We start from the raw sequence: 12,850 nt of genomic DNA on the forward strand, positions 1-12,850 counted from the left end.
AACCAACTATCTTTGCATCTAAGTTCAGAAACATACCTCACATCTTGTAAAGAAACTCACGATTGTCAAACTTCGTAAGACAAACTGAACCCATACCTTGAACCTTCAAGCTTTCCCGTTTTCAAGGTGAACGACTCCACCTTCAACTAGCTCTAGAGTCTCAAAGTATTCATTCTTTGAACACATGTGAAAGGAGCATCCAAAGTCCATGACTCAACACTCCACTGAATCTCAACTTCCACTAGAACCTCCACATAATAAAGTTGTTGTTTCAGAAGTAACCCGAGTATTATTACCACCGCCTCTCCAGGCCGACTGTCTTCGCCATCTCCATTAACTCGTTATCTTCGAGGCACCGGATAACAACACTCCATGTTTTACCCATCATCCCGAACATTAAAATTGCTTCCATCTTCACTTTCCACAATTCCAAATTACTTTCGGAAAGTCCCTCGATATCCGACTTAGAACCCATGTCGCTCGCTTCAAATTGTTCCAATTGTCCCACGGTGGGCGCCAATTGTTGTGAATTCGTCAATAAAATCACACCAATAAAAGAACTTGATGTGTGGAGCAATAGAACGGCAACCAATAATTAAGTGGAATAAACAATAATAATAACCGATAAACAAGATATATAAAGGAGAAGAAAGAACAAGATATTTGTTTACCCAGTTCGGTCCAATAATGACCTAGTCTGGGGGAGAGAGCAGCCCCTCCGTTCCACTATATCAAAGAGTAACGCTACAAAGAAATTCCCAATTGGGTTACAAGAATTAATCCTAATTCTACCCAAAACCCGAATCTCTTCCCGTGGCCAAGAGACTCAATTTGATAAGTGTTTCCCAAGGTGTAATCAATCCCCTTTGCTCAACCCTAGAGTTATACCAAGAGACAACCCCTCTTGTTTCTCTCTAAAACCCTAGCCTTGTGTCGGCGGCAAATCCTAATTGAAAACCCTACATTGTTGCTCCTTTTCTCTCTCTCAATTTTTCTATGAATAAAGCACTCCCTATTTATAGAAAAATATATGCCAAAAAATTAGTAACAAATCTGTTTTAAAATAAAACAAATCCAAGTCAGAATATCTTCCAAGAAAATATATTTTTTTCCAAAAAATCTTCAAAACATCAAAGATGCAAAAAGATACAACAAAGATTTTTCTGACTTCTTGTAACTGAGATTTCAAGGCATATCCAACATTAAGGATCAATGAGAGTATTTTCTTAAGAAAACTAAAGGACTAATTGCGAGATCACGTCTAAGGGAAATTGCTAATAAATGTATCTGTGTATGTCAAGAGTAATGATTAGTAACTCTTTTTTTTATATAGTAATTTTTTTTGTCAAGTAGTCTAATGGCAAGAAAATTCACCTTAAAGGTGAATTAGTGAAGTGTCACGGGTTCAAATCCGGACTCCTGCACATATAGTACGATATCCCTACTAACTGAGCTAAGCTCACGGAGACTTTTATACCCTCCGGTCCTTAATACAAGAGGATGTTCATTTTCTAGATGCATTGAAATATTAATGTATCTAGTGACTAGATACATTAATATTTCAATGCATCTAGAAAATGAACATCCTCTTATATTAAGGACCGAAGGGAGTAGTAATTTATTAATGAGTTGAAAACGGTTCTTGGTCATTGGTCAAGGCAAAAGTTATCGATATTCAGTGTTTGACACGCTTCGAGTATGAGAAACAAAAAAGTATAACAATAATGATAAAATTTCAATAACAAAATTGACTCAAATAAATGAATTACAATTTCAATGTCAAGAAGACATCATTTTAAATAAATTCACCATCCAAAAAAAAAAGAAGAGAGGTTCATCCTTTTCCTCAAGTAGCCTTAACTCCCAAATTTAAAAATAAAGTAACTAGTGAAAAACAACATTTCAACGACGGATTACAAAAAGGGAGAAAATGTTGAAACAAATTAAAGCTAAAATGTAAATGAAATTGAAGTTAACACATGGGAAGATCAGCTGGAGGTGGAAGCACTTTCTGATTTGGTAGCTTTCCATCCAAAACAATCCATGCCATCTTAAGACCCCAACTTGTGTGGACTTCCAAGTGACAATGCATAAACCATACCCCTATACACACAATTAAACATAATTACTAAATTAATTTTAATACATTTTTATATATATGTAAATTGATCAAAATGATGGAAATATTGAAATGGCTAAAAGTGGTTAATGAGTTTTAGTTAAGAAGAATATTTAAAGAGAACGTCAGAGTTCGATTCTGAATGGAACAATCCTTGATCAGATTTTACTTACATCTCGGCCGAACTACAGATTACCAGAACCCCTTTCCCAAAAAAACTAGAGGGCCTAACAATCCTGAGTTTGGTCGGGAGATAAGTAATGTCTAAGTAAGAATTGTGCCCCTCAGGTGCTTCCAACCGATTGATATTTAACTAAAACTCATTGATCATTAAGCTCAATCATTTGGTTGATGGAAAACATTGTTGAACATGATCATGTAAATTTCAATAGTAATATGAATAACCAATCATTAATTGGTCTAGTGGTGATTGACGCTGGACTTGCTAGAGAGGACCACGGTTCGACCCCCGCAATTGCGATAAGGAGGGGCTGAAACCACTTGATGCCAAAACTGACTCCCGAACCAGATTAGACGATCCAGTGAGTCGGATACTGGTGGTGATGAAAAAAAAATAGTAATATGAATAAGTTATGAACTAACCTGGATTATCTGCTAGGAATCTGATGGCAACCCAACCACCAGATGGAACACCAATTGTATTCCTTTCAACAGGATCAACAAGATTAAACTTTTGTGGATCCTTATTTGAATCAAAGTTACCAAAACCTTGTCCAACAACAAAGAAGTTAAAACCATGCAAATGAAGAGGATGACTTTCAACACCAAGAATACTAGTATCTTGCAACACAAGCTCCACACTTGTATTAAAAGGAATTACCACAACCTTTGTACCATTCCCAACCAAAGTATTATTCGGCGGCGTGCCCGTATAATTGAATGGATTCAAAGGACTACTTGGAAAATCAGTAGTGTAAACACCATTGTTTTGTCCAAAAAAATGAGTTTGAAGTAATGCTGTGGTTGGCATTATGAAAGAAACATTGTTAACCGATGCCGCAAACATTGTTGCATTACTAGGTCCTTGACAAGTTTGATTATTTTGACAAGGATTAGTACCTAAACTTACTGTGAAGAAAAAGTGCTTATCAACTTTTTGTGGAACATTAGCTGGAAATTGAGCATTTGCTAAACTGTGAAGTTTGTTGCTAAAATTTGTAGCAAAAGAAGTATCATTAAGTTGAGGAAGAGTTGGTTTAAAAATTGGTAGCTTTCTTGAAAAAGCTGAATTATGATTATGAAATGGAATTTCATATTCTATGATTCCAGCAACTGTTGTGTTATCAAAAGTTCCTTGACCAGTAGCATATGGTCTAGCTAACATTAAGAATGTTGCATTTGGATAATGTGGTTTTGTTTTGAGAAGAACATTTGTTGTTTGGCCAGGTGCAATGAGGATTGTGTTTGTGATGAAAGGTTTAACATAAATTGCATCTGCTTCAACAACTGTTAGAGTGTGATTTGCAATGCTGAAGAATAATTCATCATTGAGTGCAGCATTGATCAAACGTAGAAGATATGTCTTTCCTGGCTTTACTTTCAGTTTGAATGTATCTGTAGAAAATTACAGCTTATATTTAGGTTCTGTTTTTATAAATAGTTTAACTAAGCGTTTATAGGGTAAGCGCTTACTTTATAAGTGCTTATCTATAAACTATGGGCCCGTTTGGATTAGCTTATTTTTTAGCTTAAGAAAAATATCTTATACAAATAAACAAGTTTTTATGTTCATAAGCTGTTTTTCATAAACTACATTGACAAGTTTATGAATAATACATAAAAACTTATATATTTTTATAAGTTGTTTTTGCATAAGCTCAAAAATAAGTCAATTCAAACTGTCCATGACAAAAGATAAAATAAATCATATGGTTTTCATATATGTCCTAAGTTGTTTTCATATAAGTATGTTTGTTACTAATGATGAAAAAACCTGTATATTTTTATATTCAATAATTAAGAAATAACTTTTGAGAGATTTTTTAAAAAAGCAAAAGCGATAATGTATTTGTTACGATTATGAAAATCATTTTTTCCCTAAAAAAAATCTTTTTTTGAAAATGATTTTCAAAAGAAGCTACTCAAACCTACTTCTCATTTTAAGTAAACGTTTTAAATCACTTATAAGTGTTTTTTTTTTTTCATGTAAGGTATCGACAATGATTATTTTAATGTTTATTTTGATATATTTTTTGTACATAGATGAAATAACATAACTATCATAAATTCACACATAAGTGAGAGAGTTGAGGTTCGAACTCCGATCATTACGTCCGGTCTAACAGTTTAATGCTAGGACTTATTTAAATTGTAGTAATTATTTATAGAGGTCCACATTTTTTTATTCCTAAAACATGTGTTGATTAGCACTTGAAAAATACCTTTAGCAGAACAATTATATAATGGTCCTGGAAGTCCATTAATTGTATAAGCATCAGAAACATTTGGTCCTCCACCAGTTTGTAGGGCTTGTGCAATGATTGCCTCAGGATCAGCATTAAACCATTCACCTAAAACCAAAATTAAATTTTAATTAGCTTATGCTAAGTAAGATATACTATAATCCAAGGTTAACTAGTTTAGCAATTTCATTACCAAATATGATAGGAACTTCCTTGTGAGGTTTTTCAAATGGATATTGAACATTTTTCTTGGGAAGAATGATGAGAGAACCATAGAGTGTTGATCTTAACCAAGAAATGTGAGCATGATAAAAGAGTGTGCCTCTTTGGCCTATAATTGTGTAATTGTAAACATAGCTTTGACCTGTTTGAATAGGGCATTGAGTGATATATGCTGGTCCATCTGCCCATCCTGATTGAAGTTGTCTAATTCCATGCCTATTTCAAAATTAGCAAAGTTTTTAATTAAGATTACATTATACTTTTCCGTCTCGTATTTTTTGGTCCTTTAAGAAATAGTCAATTTTTTTGTTTGGTAAATAGATGAAATGACAAGCATTGAAAACTCAAAACACACAAAGTAGAGAGACTGGAGTTCGAATCCCGATCATGGCCTCCGATCTAACAATCTCGACATTTATACTGGTTAAAGCTAGGATTTATGGATAAGAAACAGTCAAGTAGTAAACAAATGAAAGTCTAAGGACAAAACAAAAAAATTTAAAGGACCAAATATAAGGAACGAAGCAAGTAGTAAAATTTTATACTACATTTCGCAAAATGTAATGTTGTTTACCAATGAATAGAGATGTTGTTCTGCACATGGTTAACAACTTTGATGATAAGACGATCGCCTTCTCTAGCGACAATGCGAGGCCCCGGAAACTGGCCATTCACTGTCACAATGCTCTTTGTGTGACACAATCTTGTCACATTTTCATATCTTATCTGCATTATAACCTCAATTTTGTTACATGCAGAACAAAACATAGAAGTAAAATCAAAACACAAAGGAAATTGTAAGAAAATAGTAATTTTTTTTAGGAATTATACATCAAAATGGTAGTGTCTTGTAGTGCTAGCCAATGCAACCTCAAATATGCCAAAATTAATCAATGACAAAAATAACACTTGGATAATTGATGAAAAAAGGGAAACACCCATTTTGATATTTGAATTTTTTTTACTTTGAAACTTTGAGTTTGAAACTTAGTTGATGCAATGTTGAAAAAAATGTTGGTCTATATATAGAAGAGTGAAAGGACCTAATATACAATTGTATGATTAGGTGAGTAAAATATTATTATAATGTAATATTATTCAAACACAAGATGAACTCAACATTGTTGTCACATTGAACTATAAAATAGTAGTTATAACAACTTTAGAGTGGTGTCAAAGACATCCAATTTCGTTTTAACTCCTTCTTGAGCAAGTCAAAATTCCTTAACAATTTATTTATTATTGTGGTAATTATTATAGCTACAAATCTCTTTCATTGTGTGTTTGACATACTTGATTGAATCTAATTGGAACTCTAGTGATGATTGTGTAGATCATTGGTCAAATGTAGCTCTCTCAACCAATTGTTCTTGTTTTGTTGCCAAAGTAAGAAAGGGACTTCTACTAAAAAAAAATGCTAAATATATGTTTGTACCATATTTTTGTACTATTATCTTGCATGAAATGTTCAACTAGCTAGACAAAATGATTGTGTCAAAAAGGAAAAACAGGACATAATGATATAGATTTTTTACATGGGTAAAGTAGTCATGTATACTAGTTAGTTTGCTTAGATATGGTGTTAGAATTAGGTGATTGGTTACATCTTCATTCAAAATAAAATACTGATTTCCCGGGTTATTGGAAAAAAACAAATAATTTATTAAACACGTGTCTTATATTGTGCCCTCATGGTAATGTTTGTGAGTTTTTGAATTATCAAGTTCTACAATTTGCATCACAATAATTATCAAGTTCATAACGGCTATCCCTTCTTTTTGCGTCGCATGAGTTTCACACACCTCCTTCGTCTTTCCAATTTTATCTCTCTCGCAACGTAGGATGCAAGAGAGATAAAGTTTGTATCCTAAAATGTGAACTCGCATTCTATGATGCGCAAACTATTTTTTCTTCAAATTGTGCACCCCCTGAATCTGCTACTTAAGTAGCAAGAAGGTATTTTTGAAATTTCCAGAGGCGAACAAGGACTTCCAAGATACGCGAGATGAAAAAGTCCATAACAACATTCATTTTGATTTGTTCCACAAGTCCAATTGGTCTATAGCAGTGGGCTTAAGTCCTGCCTCTTTCAAAATGGGCTCAACTTGACATTGCCTCTTTATTTATTTTACTAAAAAAAAGTGCTTTATTTTTTAAACATGTAAAGTTCAAATGTCCCGTCCAATAAATTTAGTAGGAATGTTACAATATATAAGATTTAAGGTTTGAATTTGAAATTGTTTCACTTGTTGGTTTAAGGTGTGAAATTGTTACATTCAAAAAAAAAAAAAGGTGTGAAATTTAAACCAGTAAACTACATATAGATCGTGTAGTAGTAGTAATATTTTTTGTTTGAACAATTTTAAATAATTTTTTTTGTTTTTTTATGATATTTTTTTGTGAAATTTAAACCACTAAAACTACATAAAGACTGCACATATTATGTATATATTTTTTTGACAAATATTATGTAATATTTTTGTTGATATGAATATTCAATATGCCTTACTAAACATTCTCACGTCATAAATAAATAGGTTAAATTATTAAAAAAAAAATAATAAGAAGAAGATCAAAAGTTAGTCAAAAAATCAAATTGAGGACAATAAAAAATCAAAATTCATTATTTTTAAAATTGGGATACAAAAATGTACAGTTTTTTCTTAATGAAAGTAGTGTAAGTTGTGCAGTAGTAATCATCAAGTAAATCATTGAAAGTAGTGTAAGTTTGTCAAACTCTTTTGTAGAGTTCATGATAGCAAACAAATATATCATCAACTCATGACTTATTGTCATATTATTGAAAATGAAATGATATAAGTTCGGTTTTATCAAAAGCAATGGAATCTAGCTTTAATTAACCTTTAATCCGACAATGGATTAGGATTAGTCAGATGCTTTCCCTTATAATCAAGAAAATTTAAGTTCCGGTAAGATGAAGAAGAATAAGTGAAATTAAAGGAAACTCTATTTCATATCATTAATAGAATAATTATATAAAAGATAAACAAATAACAAACTGCACCGGTACTTTTTAAATGGTAAAATATTAAATATATTTTTATTTGTTTATTTGCAATACAAGATCGACTCAACACTAAATGAGGCCTAAAATGAATTTCAAAATGAAGTAAAAAATAGTTGTTTAAATTTTCGAAGAGTTACAAAGTTGTTGTCTCATTTTTATATAATTTGTTGTGTGAGAGGCTTTATGTTTTTCTCAGATTCCTTTTTTACCATAAACTAATAAACTTATGACTTGTAAAGAGACATTTTTCCTTAATTTTTTTTAATTTATTTCGGGGGCTTAAAGTCCTTGCTTTAGTTGTCTTATCCTTGAACCGGCCCTTTTAAAATATAAGAGAGCTCAAATCCAAAAACAAAAAATTAAATATTTAGGAATATGCACTTTACGAGTGAGTGAAGTTAAGAATGGATAATCAGAATGCCTATCTATATAATATAAGTAATTTTCTTTTGCAGCGGTATATAATCATATCTTTGTGTTAGAAAGATAACAAAATTAATGGGGCTGCTGAAGAACAAAACAGGACATTTCCTCTTTTGTTGCATGCTTTTACATGTTCTTGTTGTTGGATGTGAGAGTCTAGAAGCGCCACCACAGAAGGTAACAATATAAGTAATTAATACGTAGTACTCCCTCGTCTCATTTTATAAAATCTCATTTGATTAAATGCATTATTCATATACGTTGTTTTAACCGTGTTTTTTTTTATAAGTATATAAATGTAAATATTATCATATAAGATGTTGTTTGATTTGTTTCAATGAATATTTTTAAAATATTAAATTTCTATAATTTTTACTAATAGAGAATTAAATATATTCTTAATCAAAATTATGTATTGACATGTACATACGTGCAATGGTCAATGAGTTTTTATATTTTGGGACGGACTTAGTATGTTACATGGAAATGCCTGTAAATAAGGGTGAGATTGTGATGTTCTAGTGTTTTATTTAAGACATGATACTATGATAGTTAATTAAAATAATGTTTATAAAGGGGTGAAAATATGTAGGTGATTAAAAATTAAGTTTTGTATATTAGTTCAAATTTAATTTGTTTTGTATGGTGACTTTTATGAAACATTAGTATTATTGTTAATTTTTGATCCAAAAAAAAAAGTATTATTGTTAATTTGTATAACTAGAGAAAACAATAAATTAAGTGATTGAACTTAAGTAATTAATGATCTTCAGTCAATGATGAATTGTTCAAGAGAATTTGAGTTTAAATTTTGGTATAGAACAATCTTTAGCTAAATTCTATTTACTTTTGGGGTGAACTTCTTAGGAAACCAAATAGTTTATATAAAAATTTAAAATGAGTGAAAACAGTTTTTGAATATGTAACTTTTCCATTTTATTTTTTTTTAATTTTTTGCCCGTAGATGAAATAATAAACATCACTAAAATTCATACACATGACAAGAGATCGGTGAAGGTGTCCACCTAACAATTTCAACATTGCCTTGAGTGAGGCCTGACGGTTTTTTTTTTTTTCCTTTCTTTCTTTTCTTGATTCATTTAAAATAATTTCACTAACAAACTTTGCCATTGAACAATATATAACAGAAAATTTGCACATATGTCATCACAATACAAACCACATGCACATGGGGAGCTGAAACCTCAAATCGTGTGAGTCTAAGGTTTGGAGACACAAACTCAAGTGAAATATTGGTTAGACACCTAAATTCCAAGCATCTAAGACAAGTTGATCCATTGGAGCCAGAAGTTGTTGATGACATACCAAGAAAACCATTTCAAGCTTGCACAGTCGATCAATTTGCGGTCACGGCACCGTGCATTGAATCTCCCGTCTGTTATTTGTACCTCAAGTTAATCGGCAATGATGATTGGCGGCCAGGATATGCACAGATCGAGGTGCTTGAGGGATCTCACCTTAGCTCCAATAACTTCTATTTTCGGCGATATTTGCCTAGGCTTGTTTGGCATGGTTCAAATGTATGTGATAGTGAGGTTACTCCTTTTGGTCTCAAGAAGAAAAGAAAGGTTCATGTGGATAATCCATGAGTATTTATTTTGATTAAGTAAATAGAAATGGAGCTAATAAACCCCTTTACTTCAACCCTTTCTGAATATTAATCTCCTTCGTTGGACTTCTATTTATCAAGACAATTAAAGAGATTCATACTAAAGACACACGGAGAAATTCTTAGGTGAGTCATCACCTAAGCATTAATGATTAGGCACAATCAATCACATAATTTCAACTCATTAATATATTAAAATATTACAAGTAATTAATAGTGAAATAATTAAAACCAAATATCTATAAATAAGGAAAGAAAAAAAATGAGTTATATCAAAAATCATGTGTTGTGTACTTTATTAATTTTTTTCTTTCTAATTGCTCATTCTATTTTTTTCCTTCCAACAAAGCTCTCTCTTTTTGTTTTTTATTTTTATTTTTAATTTCTTTGTTTCAATTATTTTTATGTGAACACTTCGATGATTAATACATTGTAAAATACCTGTTAAGTATAATGTCTTGTCATATTTTAATACTAATTTATATTTACATAATTTATATTTCAAACAATTTTGTGTATGGATAGCGGTGCCCAATAATATAAGTTGGGTACCAAAGAATATAACTTATTTTTATTCATTATTATTTTGTACTTTTTGAAAACTTAGAGATTGTCCAAAACTCCAAACTATTATGAATTTGTTGAATAAAACAATATTTGATAGTTGATAAGCAAACTTATATCGTATAAATTATAAAGTAACTTATAGCCGATAATCTAAATAATTAAATTTGTATTATTTAACGATTGAATTATCTTATTAATATAAAGTGCCATAAAAAATGTTTAATTAATATCTAATTATTTTCAAGTAAGATATAACAGGGATAAAATGAGAGAATAAACTAATAAAATATAAACCATCAACTATTTGAATTAGCTTATTAGTATAAATATAAGGTTTCAATTAGTAAAAAAAAATAAAATGAAAGCTCAGTATGTAAAGAAAAAAAAAATGAGCGTGGAAATATAAATAATAAAATGCACATGTATGTTTTTTTTTCCTTACCTTATTTATAGAGATTTTGTTTTGTTAATTTTTTTTAAAGAGATTTGGCTTTATTAAATTACTTGTAATTTCTTAATATATTAATGAGTTATAATTATGTGATTGGTTGTGCCTAAGCATTAATGTTTAGGTGATGACTCATCTAAGAATTTCTCAGACACACGCACCTATCCGACCACACAATCTAACACCAAAACCAAATCTAATCAATGTATTGAGCAAACTCTACTTAACTGAATCATACGTCTTCTCAAAAATTGCTTTAATAAGGAAAATTCTCAAGATTTTTTTAGCTAAATCAATAACTTCATTGACTTCTACCGGTCTTTTTTTTTGTCAAGTTGACTGCTAGTACAGGTGCAATAAAAATGTACTATCAATATCTTTTGTATTCATCATTTTATCAATAAAATTAATTATTCAATTCCACTTCTACATTATGAACATCCATGATCCACGCATGATTTGGAAGTTCGTCCAATATGAATTTGTCCCTTTTTTTTTTTCATAACTAAGGGAATCCTAAGTCACCAATCTACGTGGAAGAATGGGTCCTATATGACTTTTATTTTTTTTTTGCCCGTTACTCCAAGGCAAAGCAGAAAGCGACCATCATCAAAAAGCAGCTAATCCAAAATACTTTGTTTTTCTTTTCTCAAATGAGCTTCACGTATAATCTTTGAGGTGTTAAATCATTCGTTAGTCATGCATATTGACCTAGGGGAATGTATAAATCGGTTAATTCAACTAGTAATTAAAAGTAACTAACATTATCGACTAGTAGTTTAACAATCGTGATATTTTTCAAATTGGTCGCTAACTAATTTAACGACCTTAGCGACTTACTATTTAAAAACAAATTGCTAAATTAATTGTTTTGACGATTGAAATAATATGATCATCAAATTGATCACTTATAAGCAACAAGTTTTTAGTAGTATATATTTTTCCATTGCTGGAAAACCCCCCTCTATTATGCTCATAAAACATATTACTCTCTTCATCCCAATTTGATTGACACAGTTGACTATACGCATGTTGATGGATAAATATGACGATTAATATTTTTAATCGTGTAATAGTAAAAATTATAAAAAATTGATATTTTAAAAATACTCATCAAGACGAGTCAAACAACATCTTATATGCTAATATTTATTTTTGTTTATTAGTAGAAAAATAAGTTCAAAGCAACATGTGTAAATAGTGCACATCAGTCAACTGTGTCAATCAAATTTGGACGGAGGGAGTTGCATTTTATATATGGATTGAAGTATCTTTGCAATTCATTTATTCTATTTTTCTATGTTCGACATCATAGTACTACTGTTGTCTTTAAATATAAATTGCTTTTAAAATATTATCGTACCATATATGAAAATGATAAAATTATATTTAGATCATAGATATTATATTAAAATGTTCGTCAACAATTAATAAATTAATCCGGTGGTAAAGATTGGACCTCTTAAGTAATTAGTCAATGATTTAATTTTGCATTTGATGAAAATTTAGATAGAATGGAAGAACTCATTTTATATGCCTAACAAATTCTCCGACAATATTTACATTAATTTTTTTTCCCATTACAATTATCCAATCCACTTGACCGCTTAATCTGCTTCGGGGGTCAGTTTTGACATCAAGTGGTTTCAGCATATTCTTCTAATTGCAGTTACAGGGATCAAACTGTGGTTCTTCCTATCAAGTTCAGTGACAATCATCACTAAATGAACTAACTATCGATAATTTAAAAACACACATAAACATATGAAAAAGTATTTCTTGAAAATTGAGTGGGCTTCTCGAATGATAACTTTCCTTTGATTTTTACAATGTAACACTGAAAAAGGCTAGAAATGAATATATTTGATGTAGACATTCAATTAAAGTCAAACTTTTTGTAACTTTAGTTCTTGAACTATATTGCTTGCAAGGGAAACAAAGCATCGTAGTTGTGATAAATGTATCAAATATAGCAATAGATATTATGATG

General features: G+C 30.6%; 2 protein-coding genes across 2 annotated transcripts; one reads left to right on the forward strand and one right to left on the reverse strand.

Annotated features, from left to right (window-relative positions):
* Positions 1-1,714: 1,714 nt before the first annotated feature.
* Positions 1,715-5,791, reverse strand: LOC123888023 (laccase-17-like). The gene is made up of 6 exons (XM_045936966.1): positions 5,596-5,791; positions 5,339-5,490; positions 4,736-4,980; positions 4,522-4,650; positions 2,723-3,694; positions 1,715-2,103 (listed from the first exon to the last, which is right to left on the reverse strand). Exons 1-6 carry the CDS (start codon positions 5,704-5,706, stop codon positions 1,973-1,975), a joined length of 1,740 nt encoding a protein of 579 aa, XP_045792922.1. The 5' UTR covers positions 5,707-5,791; the 3' UTR covers positions 1,715-1,972.
* A 2,417-nt stretch (positions 5,792-8,208) lies between these two features.
* Positions 8,209-9,880, forward strand: LOC123888024 (embryo-specific protein ATS3A-like). The gene is made up of 2 exons (XM_045936967.1): positions 8,209-8,392; positions 9,364-9,880. The coding sequence occupies exons 1-2, from the start codon at positions 8,291-8,293 to the stop codon at positions 9,823-9,825; spliced, it is 564 nt and encodes a 187-aa protein (XP_045792923.1). The 5' UTR covers positions 8,209-8,290; the 3' UTR covers positions 9,826-9,880.
* Positions 9,881-12,850: the final 2,970 nt, after the last annotated feature.

The sequence above is a fragment of the Trifolium pratense genome, linkage group LG6 (genome assembly GCF_020283565.1).
Source record: "Trifolium pratense cultivar HEN17-A07 linkage group LG6, ARS_RC_1.1, whole genome shotgun sequence".
Taxonomy (NCBI): Eukaryota; Viridiplantae; Streptophyta; class Magnoliopsida; order Fabales; family Fabaceae; genus Trifolium; species Trifolium pratense.